This window comes from Zootoca vivipara, chromosome 4 (assembly GCF_963506605.1).
Source record: "Zootoca vivipara chromosome 4, rZooViv1.1, whole genome shotgun sequence".
NCBI lineage: Eukaryota > Metazoa > Chordata > Lepidosauria > Squamata > Lacertidae > Zootoca > Zootoca vivipara.
Genome location: NC_083279.1, coordinates 79103726 through 79118709, shown reverse-complemented (window position 1 = coordinate 79118709; position 14984 = coordinate 79103726). Strand labels below are relative to the sequence as shown.

The window sequence follows — 14984 nt, the reverse complement described above, 5'->3', positions numbered from 1 at the left end:
CTCCAGTCTTAGTCAAATGCTTTTCAGGAAACATAATAATTTGTTTAAATATTGCAGATGGATGGATTCACCTCCCCTAGTTTCTGCCCTCGGCTAATTATCTGGCATGAACTCTTCTCTTAATTTTTCTGACACGATTGTCACACCTCATTCTGACTGATGTGGACACCTTGCATTATGAAAGAATAATACTTATAGCTGGAGATAGCGAAATGGTATGGTATGGCAGTCACATGTTAGTGTAATGAGAAAGATCAAGAGCTTAGCAGCATATCCAAATCTATTTCATTCTCTCCAACCTGTGCAGACTGAAAGCAGCTTGGTGGTTAGTGTAAGTGACAAGAGAACTTGTCCAGCTGTCTGCAAAAGCCAGCTTTGATCTCACCTTCCAAATGACTTTGCATGGTTCTAACTCCTGACCCAGCTATTTTGCGCTTTGTTTGGAATGACAATACACCCCAGAACCATTCCTAATGGAGAATTCTCAACATGTACAACACCCTCAAGTACATGTCATGATGAATGTTCATGTGTCTCTTTCATTGTGCAAACATAGCAGGAATCCACTGCTCTTCAAGAAGGCTTTTTGCCACTGTGAAAAAGACGTGCGAGATCCTTATTTATTTCTTTTTAAAAAAATCAAATACATATTCCCCACTTCCTCCCCCAACCCCACCACCACAAGCCAGGTTAGCATATCCACGTCAAACAGCTCTTACTATCAGAAAATTATTCCTGATATTTAGTCGGAATCTCCTTTATTGCAGCTTGAAGCCATTGGTTCGAGTCCTCACCTTGTAGTGCATGCATGGTACATGCAATTTCCTATTATGCCTATGTAGGGGATCTGGTTTGTTTTAAATGCCCCTCACTCTCAGCTGTAGACAAAAGGATTTTCTGCACAATGCGCCCAGTGTGATCTTATGAGTTTGCTGCTTGATTACTGTGAATTGGTCGCTTTGGTTTTGCCTAAGCTACTCAGGAAGGGAGTTCCTGGACTTGACAAAAGAACCTTAATGTTCCATGATGGCTGTGGATATTTCTCTGACTGGGTAGTTCCCCTTTTTGGGTGTGTGTGTGTGTGTGTCTGGAATGAGGATTTTGTTGTTGTTGTCATTTAGTCGTGTCTGACTCCTCGTGACCCCATGGACCAGAGCACGCCAGGCACTCCTGTCTTCCACTGCCTCCCGCAGTTTGGTCAAACTCATGTTCGTAGCTTTGAGAACACTGTCCAACCATCTCGTCCTCTGTCGTCCCCTTCTCCTGGTGCCCTCCATCTTTCCCAACATCAGGGTCTTTTCCAGGGAGTCTTCTCTTCTCAAGGCTTACATTAATACCAAGGCTTACATTAATACAAATGATAGAGTTTCATTAAAAGCAAGCATTAACAAACACACAATTAAAAAATCACCAAAACCTGGCCAGTTTAAATAAGTCCAATGTAGCAAAATTCAACAAGAACCAACAAAGAACCATCACCTGCCCAGAGAACAATAAAATATTTAGAAGGCAAGGAAAACAGAAACACATTTCATCCTTTTAAAAGGTTTAACTGAAGGATCCAGCTGTTTATCTCTCAGAGCCGAGTCGTCATTATAACTGATCTCAAAGGCAGGTACCATGAGGTACGCTGACAAGCTGTGGAGTTAGGGGAGAGCTGCGAGGGAGCTGCAGGGGGCACTGCAACAAAGACTTAGAAGGTGAGAGGCACAGGGCGCTGAAATTCGAAAACCCTAAGTCTGCCATTGCATACTGCAAACGTTGTCTCAATGCCACGTGAAAAACAAACTGCACACCGAACTGTCCAGAGGGTCTCAAGACAGGACTAGCTTTTGACCTAAGAGTGCCTCCAATGCTATGCTCATAATGAGGTCATCAGCAAACAAAATAGTTTTACCGCATGATCTCAGCCAAGCAGAACCTGACGCCATCCACGGGCTCGGAAGCAATCCTGACATCATAATTAAAGAGACCAACCATGGCTCCTCTCTCATTTTGAGTCTTCAAATTGGCCTCTTCTACCCACAACTTCCACAATACCACCTTTCAGTCAGAGGGGGGAGGGAGGGGGAAAATTTGCCCTATTTTGTCATACTAGCTGTCATCTTCCTGAAGTGTTTCCAGCTATTTAGTTTCTGTAGCAACCTATTGCTGTAGCTTACATTACAAAAGAGGGATAATTCACAGCCCTGACCAGAGCTATTTACTTGACAAAGCCATTTGATTAGTCATTGTAGTATTTCTCTTCTGCAGAATCCAATCTTGCAGATACAAAAATTACAGGGATGATGGGACTTCAAGAGTCATTTAATTCAACCCCATTGTACAGTATATCTGTAAATCTACAACTGAGCGTGACATTTCATGCATCTGCTGAAGGGAACTCTAGTCCATGAACGCTTGTCATGATAAACATTTGTGGCTTTAAGGTGCCACAAGAACGCTGATTATATAGGAGTGACACTCTTGTCTCCACTTGCGCTCTGCTAGTATAAAGCAAATTTTATTAAATTGCAGTGCAACTTCGGTGTCCCCACATCCAAAGGAAACTTCACCCTGCTGTTTTAAGTGCAAAGAGCACGTTGCAGTGTTTGCTGTGAAACAGATGCTTGTGCCACCACCATTCCCACACTTTTGAGAATTCCAGGGTTACTTCTACTTTCTCTCTAGATGGCACTGCCCAAAGAGGAAGTAGGAACAACAGCTGCCTTCTCTTGCTCGCACACTTCCCAGTTACATTCCCACCCTGGAAGTGGCAGAACTCAGAGGAGGAGGTGCCCCTGGGGAGTTGAGCTCCAGCAACTTTTTGGCCGGGTGTGTGCCTGACTCCTGGGAATTGCAACCTCGGCTGCAAGGCAAGCGAAGGGAGTAACAAGATAAGAGCGCGTCTTTAACCCCCTCCCCTTCCCACGTCCTGGGGAGTTAACACGCATCTTGCTGCTCGTTGCCCATCCCTTTCCACCAGCCGTTCCTTCTGTATCTAGAGCCGGTGAGAAGAAAACGAAGATCTCTCCGACATTCACCAAGAAAAGGGGAGGACTTGAGCGCCGATGGCTTGTAGGCGCATGCGCGCAGGGCGAGAGCAGGGTGCCTATAATAACAGAGAAAGCGAGAGAGTAGCGAAGAGAGCCCCGCGCGCGCACAAGCAGCCAGCCAGTAGCTTCAGGAAACGGAGCCTGGAGTTGTGTGCTGCAGGCGCTGCTGGTGGCATGCCGAGCAGGGCTGGCTGGATAGAAGCAGAGTTTGTTGACCGCGTTGGAAAAAGCCAGACTGCCGGAGTTTCCTGCTGGCCTCTTCAAGCAGAGCGCAGAGGAGGCACAACCAGAGGCAAAGAAGGGAAACTCCTCTCTGCAGAACTCCTTCCCGGCTCCACTTACACCCGTGGCGCTGCCTGCCCCAAAGTCGGAGTGGACTCCCCGGAAGGCGGGCGCGAGGTGCGGACCAGGAGCAACGACTCTTAGGCGAGCGAACCTCACTGTCGGGACTTGCTTGGGCAGACCGGGGCCAAACGAGGCGCAGCCGTGACGGCGCGCGCGGGTAGAAGGCGAAGCGCCAGGAAGGGGAGTGACGCTCCGCTTTGGCGGCGGCGGCGGCTGGGGTCTCCCTCGGAGGGTCTCCCGCCTGCCCACGGACTCGTCCCGCCACAGGCGCCCCCCCACCCACCCTCGAAACCTCGCTGTGTTATGGTTGCCGGAGCGCCTGGCTCCGTCCCGCCTACCCGGGGGCATCTCTTCACCCGCCACAGCCCGGGCTCTCCTGCTCTCCGGGCTGCTGCAGAACTAGGCTGTGGGGGTCGCTGCCTCTTCGACGAGCGGCCCGCGGCTCGGCCGGCTCCCTCCTCGCGCTCCTCCCACCACCGGCGCCTTGGCTCGGGTTGCTGAGCAGGGAAGGTCCCGCGCGGGATTCCCAGGCGCCTCGCCGACAGCCAACTGTTCGCGCCGGAGTACCCAGAGCGGCAAAGGCGCCACCTCCCTTTGCGCCGAATGACTCCGCCGTGGGGCGCCGCTTCCTCTTAGGAGATTGTCCAGGATTCCGTGGGGCTTGACAGGCTAAACTCTTTCTCGAGGGCTACGCTTGCTGCCCGTCGCCGGCGAGGGGACGGACTCCGGGAAGCTAGCGCCGGACTTGAGCCCTTTCTGGGAGCTTGGATATTTCTCTGCGCCCCAGCAACTGCGAGACTTGGTTCCTAGCGCCCCTCACAAGTTGGCTTCTTGAGGGCTCGCCGGCTGTATATCCTGCACTGACTTGGCGCCCATTTTCAGGCGAGGCGACCCCTGGACACGCGGCGCCAACCTCTCGCGCGCAGCTGAAGGCACGCGTGGCTGTCCTTCACCTCCCACGGACACGGGCTTTCCGCACAGCGGGGCTTGCGGCACACACGTGTCTACATAACCACCCGCAGCTGCTGCATTCGCGCCCACCCCCCTCCCCGCACATTTACTGAGTGTGCCTCGTTTGTGCCTCGATCCAGGCAGTGAGGAGAGGGGCGCCTGCCTGGTCTCCGACGCCCGCCTGCGGGCGCCCGCCTGCTGCCGCCCCCTCGCTGTGCCATGTGGAGGGGGTGCTGTTCTCTGGGAGGGCGGCCTGGGGCGTCGCTGCTGCTGCTGCTTCTGGGGCTGGCGGCGAGCGCGCGGGCCAGCGGCGAGTATTGCCACGGCTGGCAGGACGGGGCGACTTGGCGCGACGGCTTCCAGTGCCCGGAGCACTTCGACGACGGCGACGCCACCATCTGCTGCGGCACGTGCGCCCTTCGCTACTGCTGCTCCCGCCCGGAGGCCCGCCTGGACCAGGGCGTCTGCGACAACGACCGGCAGCAAGGGGGAGCTGAGCACGGCCGGCCCGACAAGGACATCCCCGACGGCGCAGCAGGTACAAAGCGGAGGGGAGGGACACGGGAAGCTGCCTCGTTGCCTGATACTGAGTGAGCTAGTTTGCTTGAGCTCAGTATTGCCTACACTGACAGGCAGTAGCATCCCCAGGATTTCAGAGTCTTTCCCAGCACGACCTGGAATTGAACCCAAGCAGCTGCCCTTCCACTGAGCTACAGCCCTTCCCATATTTCTCATAGTTGCATTGCTTTCTTTAAAAACAAAACAAGCCATCTGTTCCTAGATCTTAGCCCCCACCTTGTCTCAAGGCCCAGGATTATTATTATCCTACACTCAGGGAAGATACACACAGGGGACTCATCTACACAGCTGCAAATAAAACCTTTTAAATGTGTTGTAAATTGCAATATACAAATATGATACTAGATGGCAACAGTGAGCTATGCAAAATCCAATGTATTTTCTGAAACGTTTTTTAAAAAAGCATTTTCACAGCGTTTTTAGTACGTGCGTAGTTTCCACCACAGGCTGAAAAGAAGGTACTCTTCTGCTGTGCTTATTAGTACCACAGACAACTGCTTTCTACCCACCCAACTCTCACCTGCCCACTTAACACAGAGAAGTTTCTTTAGCAAGCCTATCAATGCAGCACTGAGTAGGAACTCTTGACTAGTCTCTCGGGGTTTACCCATGTGGCATGCATAAGGCATGGCATGTGCCACTTGTGAATGTTGTTCTTGTGGGGTGGAAAGAACTTTTATAAAAAATATTGAGGACTATGCAAGTTGCAACCAATTTAGGACTTCTGTTTGAAATATTAATTTGCAAGCTGCTTCAGAGCCAGGTTCACACATTACACCAGGCATCCCCAAACTTCGGCCCTCCAGATGTTTTGGACTACAATTCCCATCATCCCTGACCACTGGTCCTCTTAGCTAGGGATCATGGGAGTTGTAGGCCAAAACATCTGGAGGGCCGCAGTTTGGGGATGCCTGCATTACACAAAAGAAATGACTTGAGCCTTTCTCACGTGTTATTTAGGTGCAGGAGAATGTTGTTGATGCTGGGCTGAAATACATTTTAAAATCTTATGACGTCCTTTCTGGGCTTTGTAGGTAGGTAGCTCCTACCCTACCTTTCCCCTCAAACTCATCCTTCCCTCGCCCACGTGCCTGTAGAAGTTTACAACAGGCTATCAAGTTTAGCAGTGCCAGAATGGGAATTGCAATATGGGGGCCATTGAGCAGAGGCCACTCAAAAAATGCCCCTGGCCCTGTTTATATACCAACACAAGTCAATGTTACTTTGGTGCTTTCATTAATGATTGGTGTTGTTTTTCTCGAGTCAATGAAGCATGTGAAGCAGTAACCTTCCCTTCCCTTTCTCAGCCCCTACAGCTGGAAAACCTTCCGTTTCTCAATGCTTGGGGAGGGGGGGAGAGAGAAATAAACAAATAGGTGGATCTTTTTCCATGCTGATACACTGAGGAAGTAGTAGTAGCCAGTTTATTTTCCTTGAAGTGGGAAGTTGGTTAGTTATTGCAAATTACTCCTTATGTGCATAGGTGCCAACTCCCTGGGGTGCCTGAGCACCCACAAAATTCCCCATGAAGGGGCCAGGCACCCACAAATCTCACTACTAGGGCCATGAACGCTGCATGACACCCATGGCCCCATACATGCATGGTTGCATTCCTGCTTATGTGCATGTATAGTAAGAAGCACATTTACCTGGGAAAGAGTTCCACTTAACTCAACTGGCCTTACCTCTGAGTGGACATATGTAGGACTGTAAACCCCACTGCTTTCAGAGGAAAAGACAAGCACAAAGCTAAACACACTCTCATGAACTCTCCCACTGAAATCAACGGAATTTCAAACTTTGGCTGGATCACATTTTCATTTTATTTACTCAGGCCCGGCTCTAGGTGTAGAACCCGGTGGCGCAGGGCACCGGGCTGGCAGGGGGGGCGCTGCGCGACGAAGCCATGCTGCGCGCTGCGGGGGCGCCGGAGCAATCTCAGCGCCAGGGCGCCCGACCTGCTTGAGACGGCCCTGTATTTACTCATGATGTAATTATTTTAATGAGCTGTGACAGCCCACTAAGAATTTCAAAATAAGTTCAAAAATTCTGGAGCCGAGCTCTGCAATCCACCTTCTTACGAAGCCATTATAACTTTAAACTAAAGTGTATACAGTACTGCCAAAGTATTTTAGAGAACATAGATGAAGTGACAAACACCCTGCTAACAAGCACAGTGGTTATAAAACAGCCTAGAGTTACATGCAGCTACGCTGTTGACTTCAGTGAGCCCAAGAGTACTTCCTTGTAGGGTAGTGACCAATGCCTCAAAACAAGTTCCACTGAAATCAGGAGGTCTTACGCAATGTGCTTAGGATTTTTATGAAGCATTGTTCATCAAAACTTAATAACACTTAAGTTTCCAGTCTCTGAATAACGAGGCTTTTTTCTTAATGCTGATCTTCAAAAAAAAACCCATAATGCAAGTAATAATAAAAACTGTAGGTGGCTAACATCTTAGAAGAGTCATCCCCAATTGGGAGCTTGCCTTCTAAGAAGAGGCTTGTTGTGTCATGAGTGTGTCATCTGAAATGAAAGGGTTGGGTCCAGGTTTGCTCTCAGTGGAGTTCTGCTCTTGCTGAAGGAAGGAGGCAGTGGGTGGTCTTTGCCATTCCTGGAAAGCTGCTGTGGGAGAACTTCCCAGCGCAGCAGGAGAGGTGGCATTGGGGGTGATTGACAGGTGGGTGCAGGAATCAGCAGGTACTGCCTCTTCTCCTTCCTATAGCAGGGAGTCTCCACTGGGCCTCAGTGCTTTCCATGAATGGAGCCCTTCCGTTTGTGAAATGACCCTAACCATAGAAATTATGCTGCTTCCTCCTGAACTGATTTTTTTTTTAAAAAACTTGCATTCAAATTTAATAAATTAACTCGCCAATCATGTAAAACTGATGTGACTGACTGACTTAAGATTTCTTTAACTGGGCACCAGAGTACCTTAGCCTCACAACAGTTCTTTAATACTGCTATATCATAAGCAAATAGAGGGGAAATATTAATATTAATGGCTAAGCGGGAATTTCAACCCCTCTACCAGCTTGACTAACTGCCCCACCCACAACAGCTTGAATTTGGGAAGGAACGTTATTGAATTGGGATCTGCACAGGACACAGCTCATCTCAACAAGGCATGCAAATCACCTAACCAACGGTCCTGTGCAAATATAATAATAATAATTAATAATAATATTTTATAATTTATACCCCACACATCTGGCTGAGTTTCCCCAGCCACTCTGGGCGGCTTCCAACAAAAGATTGAAAATACATTAGAACAATACCAAATACAGTTCCAAATGCTCAGTTCAGGTTGCGGAGTTCGGGTGCGCCTTCCCATCCATGTTGTGACACAGGTAGCCGTATTTCTTGAGGCTGCTTACTGAGCTTTCTGGCACAGGTGAAATTTGAACCAAGACTTCCCAATACTGCCTCCTAGCCACTGTGTTAAGGTGAAGGGAATGCATATCTCCAGCTACCCTCTGAGCAGCAATGAACAGTCACTGTACTAGCTTGTAACCGTAGAGATTGTCCTTTCTTTGTTGTTTAGGGGGGAAGAGAATAAAATGGTACTGAAACAGCACAGATTGTATGCAAGCTGATGTCTACTTCAGCTCGTCCTCTTTTGTGTAGCTGCTGAAATAGAGGAAAGTGGGGAATAGGCAGGCACCAGTGGCTTGAGTGCACAGCTGCGATGTTTACTCAGCCATTCATTCATGCTTTACAAATGCCAGAATTCTGAGCTTCCCTTTTATTCCTGTTTTGATAGGATATGGCGTGTTAGCCTCAGTATTCTAGGTGGCAGCATTACCCAGAATATCTCGAGATGAGTTGTATTTCAGACCTGACATCCTAGCATGCATTGATTTTTGTCTCCAATTTAAACAAGAAAATCCCAGGAAAGACAAGTCCCGCCCCCCCCCAAGCAATGTGACACTTCATTTCGCCTCCAAACCCTACCTGTTGCTGTGTGAATAAACAGCGCCACTTCCTAATCATGTATTTATGTGATTGGATTTCAAAAGGTAAACTTCAGCCTTCTGTCTTCTCTTTGGGAAAGCCCTGGTTGCTTTCCAGCGCTTCGCCTGCTGTTCATGAATCCTAAACACATCAGAACTAGCCTGAAGTTATGTTATAATTAGAGCTGGTTTACTCCCGGAAAGTGTGCTTGTTGCAGCGAGAGCATTAATTTCAATAAGGTTTGTAACAGGGTGCCTGTTCCCCATTGAAATTAATGGAGAGATTGCACAACAGCAGAGCTTTGGGGTTTACTTACAAAAAGAACAGCAACACTTTGCTATAAACCACCTTTCTCTAGTAGTTCATTGCCGTACTGAGCCAGCTTTTATAGACTTGCAGCAGTGCTATCCTGTACATATCTTTTCAGAGGTGAGCCTCACTGAGTTTGCCTGTTTACTTCCAGGTAACTGTGCACAAGATTGCTGCCTTAATGTTAAAAGAGATGTGGTTTTTCTTCTCTCATATCTTGCAATGCAGGGGCCATAGGAAAGCAACAAGGCAATTTAGTGTGAACTAGAGAAGAGCTGAAATTTGTTATTGGACTTTTTTCCCTACGGTACTAAATTATCTGTGTCCCACTTTTACTCACCCGTCCCCATAAAAAAGGCCACTTCAAAAGGCCACTTCACAAAAATTTCTCCAGATACTCTTCTTTACTTCTTGTTTTGTGGTGTCTACTATTCCACTCCCTTTCAAAGGCCCTTGAATAATGCCCCACTCAGCGGAGGAACATTGTGCATGGAAGATGCACAATATTGGCCAGCTTTCCAGCAAAATTGCTTCTGCTGCTGCTGCTCATAGTTGTCGCAAATGAAAACTTTTTAGATGGCTTATGCTTTTGCCATGGCCAACTGCAGAGTCCCACTCCCCTCCAAAAGCTGGGGCATTGCAGTGAAATGCCATTTCTCCAGTTTCCTTGGAGTTTCACAGGTAGGGCGAATAATTTCAAAAGGCCACTTGCACACAGGTGTAATGAGACCAGGCAGCGGGCCTTTTCGGTAGTGGTGCCCGCCCTGTGGAACACCCTCCCATCAGATGGCAAGGAAATAAACAACTATCTGACTTTTAGAAGCTACCTGAAGGCAGCCCTGTTTAGGGATGGTTTTAATGTTTGATGTTTTATTGCATTTTTAATTTAACAATGGCTGGGGAAACCCAGCCAGATGCGTGGGGTATAAATAAATAAAGCATTATTATTATTATTATTACTACTACTACTACAACAACAGTGGTACCTCCGGTTACGAACTTAATTCGTTCCAGAGGTCCGCACTTAAGCCGAAACTGCTCATAACATGAGGCGTGCTTTCGCTAATGGCACCTCCCGCTGCTGCCGCGCTGCCGGCGCATGACTTCCGCTCGCATCCCGGGGCAAAGTTTGCAACCCGGGAGCATCTACTTCCGGGTTAGCGGAGCTCGTAACCTGAAGCGTTCGTAAGGAGGATGGTACATAACACGAGGTTCCACTGTACTATTACTACTACTACAAGAGCAGAACTGGATGTTGCCCAAAATATGGCAGTGCCACCAAAAATGGCATGCTTGGGTTGAGTCTCCTCTCCACTGTAGTAATGGAAGCCAGGTGACATGATCTTGGCATGCAGTGTGTTTCTCACAGTGGCTGTCAAATATGTGGAATGACCGGGGGGGGGCACGACAGGATGATCCCATATGGTCGATACTTCTTCCCTTTTCCATGTTGCCCTCGCATCAAACCTGTGAGGTAGGTTAGGCTGAGAGAGGGTGACTTCCCCAAGTTCACCCATGGCCAAGCGGGGATTTGAACCTTGGCCGCCTAAGGTCCTGGTCTAACACCCTAACCATTACGCTACGCTAGCTGTGACTAAAGAACGAAGGAAAAACAGCTACTACCCTCTGAGCTTATTATGCGCTTTCAATAAAAAAAACTTGCTTGCCTCTTTTGTTTCCTTAAGAGTTTTTTTCTTTTTCTGTTGGCAGTGCCTATCTATGTGCCCTTCCTTATCGTGGGCTCCGTTTTCGTCGCGTTCATCATCTTGGGGTCCCTCGTAGCAGCTTGCTGCTGCCGCTGCCTGCGCCCCAAGCAAGAGCCCCAGCAGAGCCGGCCTCCTGGAGGCAACCGGATAATGGAGACTATTCCCATGATCCCAAGTGCCAGCACCTCCCGCGGATCCTCGTCGCGTCAATCCAGCACCGCTGCCAGCTCCAGCTCCAGTGCCAACTCGGGTGCCAGGCCTCCCCCCACCAGGTCGCAAACCAACTGCTGTTTACCAGAAGGGACCATGAATAATGTATACGTCAACATGCCTACTAATTTCTCAGTACTGAACTGCCAGCAGGCTACGCAGATAGTGCCTCACCAAGGCCAGTATTTGCACCCACAGTATGTGGGTTACGCTGTGCCGCACGACTCTATGCCCATGGCCCCCGTGCCCCCTTTCCTCGATGGCCTGCAAAGTGGATACAGGCCAATTCAGTCTCCTTATCCCCACAGCAATAGCGAACAGAAGATGTACCCAGCAGTGACTGTGTAGCTCAAAGGAGGGAAGAAGCAGCAAGCAAGGGAAAAAAAAAAGACACCCAAGCAAAAAAAATAAAAGACTGTGAGCAGAGGAAAGGAACGCTTTTGGAAAGAAGCTTGCCGAACTTCATTTGTAAATAATTTTGGAAGGCTCATGCATGTCGGGACAGTATTTATAAACGGTTTTCTTTTCGTTCAGTTCAGTTGCCAAAAGAACTTTGATTTAACATTTCCAGATAATGCTTCCATTCCAGTGCATGATTTACAGGGGCAAAGGGTTATTATGCTGAAGAGGCATCTACATTTCGGTTAGACAAGTGTGTGTGTGTGTGTGTGTGTGTGTGTGTGTGTGTTTAAATGCCTGAGCCACTAAGTGCCCTTTAAGGTGCTACACAGTCGACGGTATTTACCTAGTGAATAGAAAACCAGCTTGTTACATGGTACGAAATAATTGTTTTAGAAGTGTCTTTCCCCCAGAGTTTTAACTACCCTTTGTATTGCTGTTCCGACAATCACACTGAAGACAGAAGGATGAACAGTGCAATCCTGGTTAGTTACATAGTCCTAGAAGTTTGACTTGAAATTACAGGGAGGGACCATAGCTCAGTGGTAGGGAGCATGCTTGGCATGCAGAAGGTCCAGTGTTTATCCAATTGTTCATGTTTTTTTTTTTTTTTAAAAAAGCAGGGATCGTTGTCCTGTGTTCCCCCATCCCTCTTAAAGGACCAGGCAGCAGGTGAAGGAAGCGCTTCCTGAGAGCTTGGGATCAGGGTAGACAGCACTGGACTAGGTGGACAAACAGCTGTGACCTCATATAAAACGTCTTTCTATGTTCCTAGTATCTTATCTATACCCTTTGCCATATTGCCATATTGCAAACTGCTTTTGAAAGCCTGCTTTTGCATCATGAAACAGTTGGCCATGTGGTATTGGTAATGGGACTGTTTGAGAAGCTCAAGCCCAGAAGCCATTCAGGTGCGTAGATGTAGCTACATACTTCTTTGGATCCTGGCAGTGCTCAGGAGCCGAGCATTTTGCATAAGTGTGGCTTACATCAGCGATTTTCAAAGCAGAAGTTTCTATTCCAGCTGAAGTACCCACAAAAGCCTCTGTACCTGTTTTGTTTGTGCAGGCCAACAAAAGTGTAGCTGCATTTGTTTGCAAACGCCACTTGCAATGCTCAGGAAACGCCTTTGGAATTTGGGCATTGGTGGCGTGAGATTAAGTGGGTTGCAGCCAAGACTTTCCCCCCAGCATGGCTCCTTGACCCCATTTCCAGTTCAATGGATCAGGCCCTGGTGGCTTGGACCACATGGAAATGGGATTTGTATGTGAAGCAGATAGAAGTGGTCAGCCCAAACAACAGAGCTGGGAAAGACCTGCAGAGGTAGAAACCCTCTGGCTCCCCGGAAAACCTCTTTTTGTCGAAGTACAGACAATTCCCCGTTTGCGCGGGGGTCATTGCATGCTTGCACGAAATCATGCACAATTGGAGCACCCATTGAAAAAGCCTGCAAATACCCTGTGCTCCCCCCCCGCCCCGTTCCACCCCTTTTTGTGACGTTTTTGAATCCCTTCCGGGTTCAGCGTGATGTGTGTGCATGTGGTCATGCACATATCAGACGCACCTAACCACCATTTGCTGCCTGTAAAAGTATTAGAAGCGTGACATCACCACACGTTTCCGTTGTGTACAGATTCATTCAACAGCGAAATAATTCCGCATGATGTAAAGGTCTTTGGGCGGCTCAAGGGATGATATTGCACTAAACCGGGTTGATTTCATCTTTATCTTCAGCTACGTTTCTGGCAATCGTTGTAAAAGAAGCGGAAGGTCTGTGTTAATTGTTAATGTATTTCGTGCTTCAGAAATCCAGTACTCTTGCTTTCTCGTTAGAAAACCACCCAAAAAACCCACACCACTATGTAGCAATATAATTTATTTATATTGTCTGCTGAAGTTTGACACTTACATATTGACACTGTGCCAAGGCTTTGTTCCTCCTGCCTCACCCCGATGCTCTGTGCACAAGAGATAAATGCAGGAGAAAGAGATGCTCTTGAACAAGGAAACAGAAGCGCATGGGCACATTGCACCAGTATACTCTGATCCAGGGAACCGAACTTAATGGAATTTACCCCATGCAGCTCTTTTCATGTGTGCATAAGTGCTTTTGCACCCATAGGAATTCATTGAATTCCTTGTTTCTGCTGCTTGTTGTCCTCAGAGTGCTAGAGGGTCTGGACCAGAGGCTCCCAAATGCTGGTTTGTGGTCTACAAGCTTCATTCATGTGGTTGCAAGGCTAGCTATACTCACTCATGCACTTGATTTTTTCTTCCTGATGGTGAAGACTCGGTCCTTTTCGGTCATTGCCAGTTTTATCGAACAGGCAAAGAAGACCATAGCCTAGGATCTGTGATTTTCACAATAAGGTGCTGATGCAGCCAACTAATATTTCCCTAGCTATTAAATTGAACTTATGTGTGTGCTTTGATTTTTAGAGCAAAGTGAAGTTTACTGAGTGGTCTGCCAAGACCTGCAGCAATGTTCAAATGGTGGGTTTGAGAACCACTGGTATAGATCACTTGTCCAATAGGTACCTTTGCAGTTACCTTACTCTGCTTACCATGTTTGTTTAGTAAAGTCTAGCTTTCAGTTTGAGAAGTGCTGCTGGGAATTTCTTGCAGAGCAATGGATGCCCTTGATACACCGTTTGCTTGAAAAGAGACAGAAGATGCTGAGCAGTTTCCTGGATTCGGCCCACTGCTTCACTTCTGGGAGATGGACTCAGAGACTGATGTTAGCTTTTTCCATTTGTGAAGAAAAAAATAGTTTACAATCTTGTGCACAATTGCCTAGAAGCAAGTCCTACTGGACTCAGTAGGACTTACCTCTGAGTAGAAATGAATAGGATTGCACCCTTCTCTGTTTCCCAGAATTCATTGTATTCATTGCACATGCCATGTTAATTATATGAAAATCAGGTGAATCTGTTTGTTTACTTGTTTTTTTTAATGAATAAGTTAAATCAAAAGTATGTAGGAATTAATTTACATTGAAAAGGGGAAATGCTTTTGAGTTGTAATAAAAGAAAGTTTGTGACATGTGGTGTTTTATATGTCATGTATAATAATGTAAAACCAATGTTAATGTTTGGTATAATTTTTTAAATTTCTTAAAGGGCACTTGAGTAACTGATTCTTACAAGTGAAGAAAAAAATATCTTTTGTTTCATATTAAATATTTTATGGTGTGATTTTTCTCTCTATTTGAGTTTGTTACTCATTTCTCATTTGCTTTAGGCCTCTGCCGTTTGAGTTGTAGATAAGACATGATCCAGCCAAATGTAGAAAACTCATTGGTTTTAATGGGAGAGACTTCAGTGCAGTTTTATTTAAAAAAATCAACTCAAAATGAAGCCCTGTTGAGTTCAGCGGGGCTTACTTGCAGATATGTGGGTGCAGGATTGCAGGCTCAGTTTCCCACTGAAATTGAATTCTTAAAATTTGCATGTATATGTTAAGTGATGGGGAACCTTTGGCCTTCCAGACTTGTTGG

General features: G+C 47.3%; 1 protein-coding gene across 1 annotated transcript; it reads left to right on the top strand.

The window, feature by feature from the left end:
• The first annotated feature begins 3081 nt into the window (after positions 1-3081).
• On the top strand, positions 3082-11461 carry SHISA2 (shisa family member 2). The gene is made up of 2 exons (XM_060273827.1): positions 3082-4869; positions 10884-11461. The coding sequence occupies exons 1-2, from the start codon at positions 4551-4553 to the stop codon at positions 11435-11437; spliced, it is 873 nt and encodes a 290-aa protein (XP_060129810.1). The 5' UTR covers positions 3082-4550; the 3' UTR covers positions 11438-11461.
• The last annotated feature ends 3523 nt before the right edge of the window (positions 11462-14984 follow it).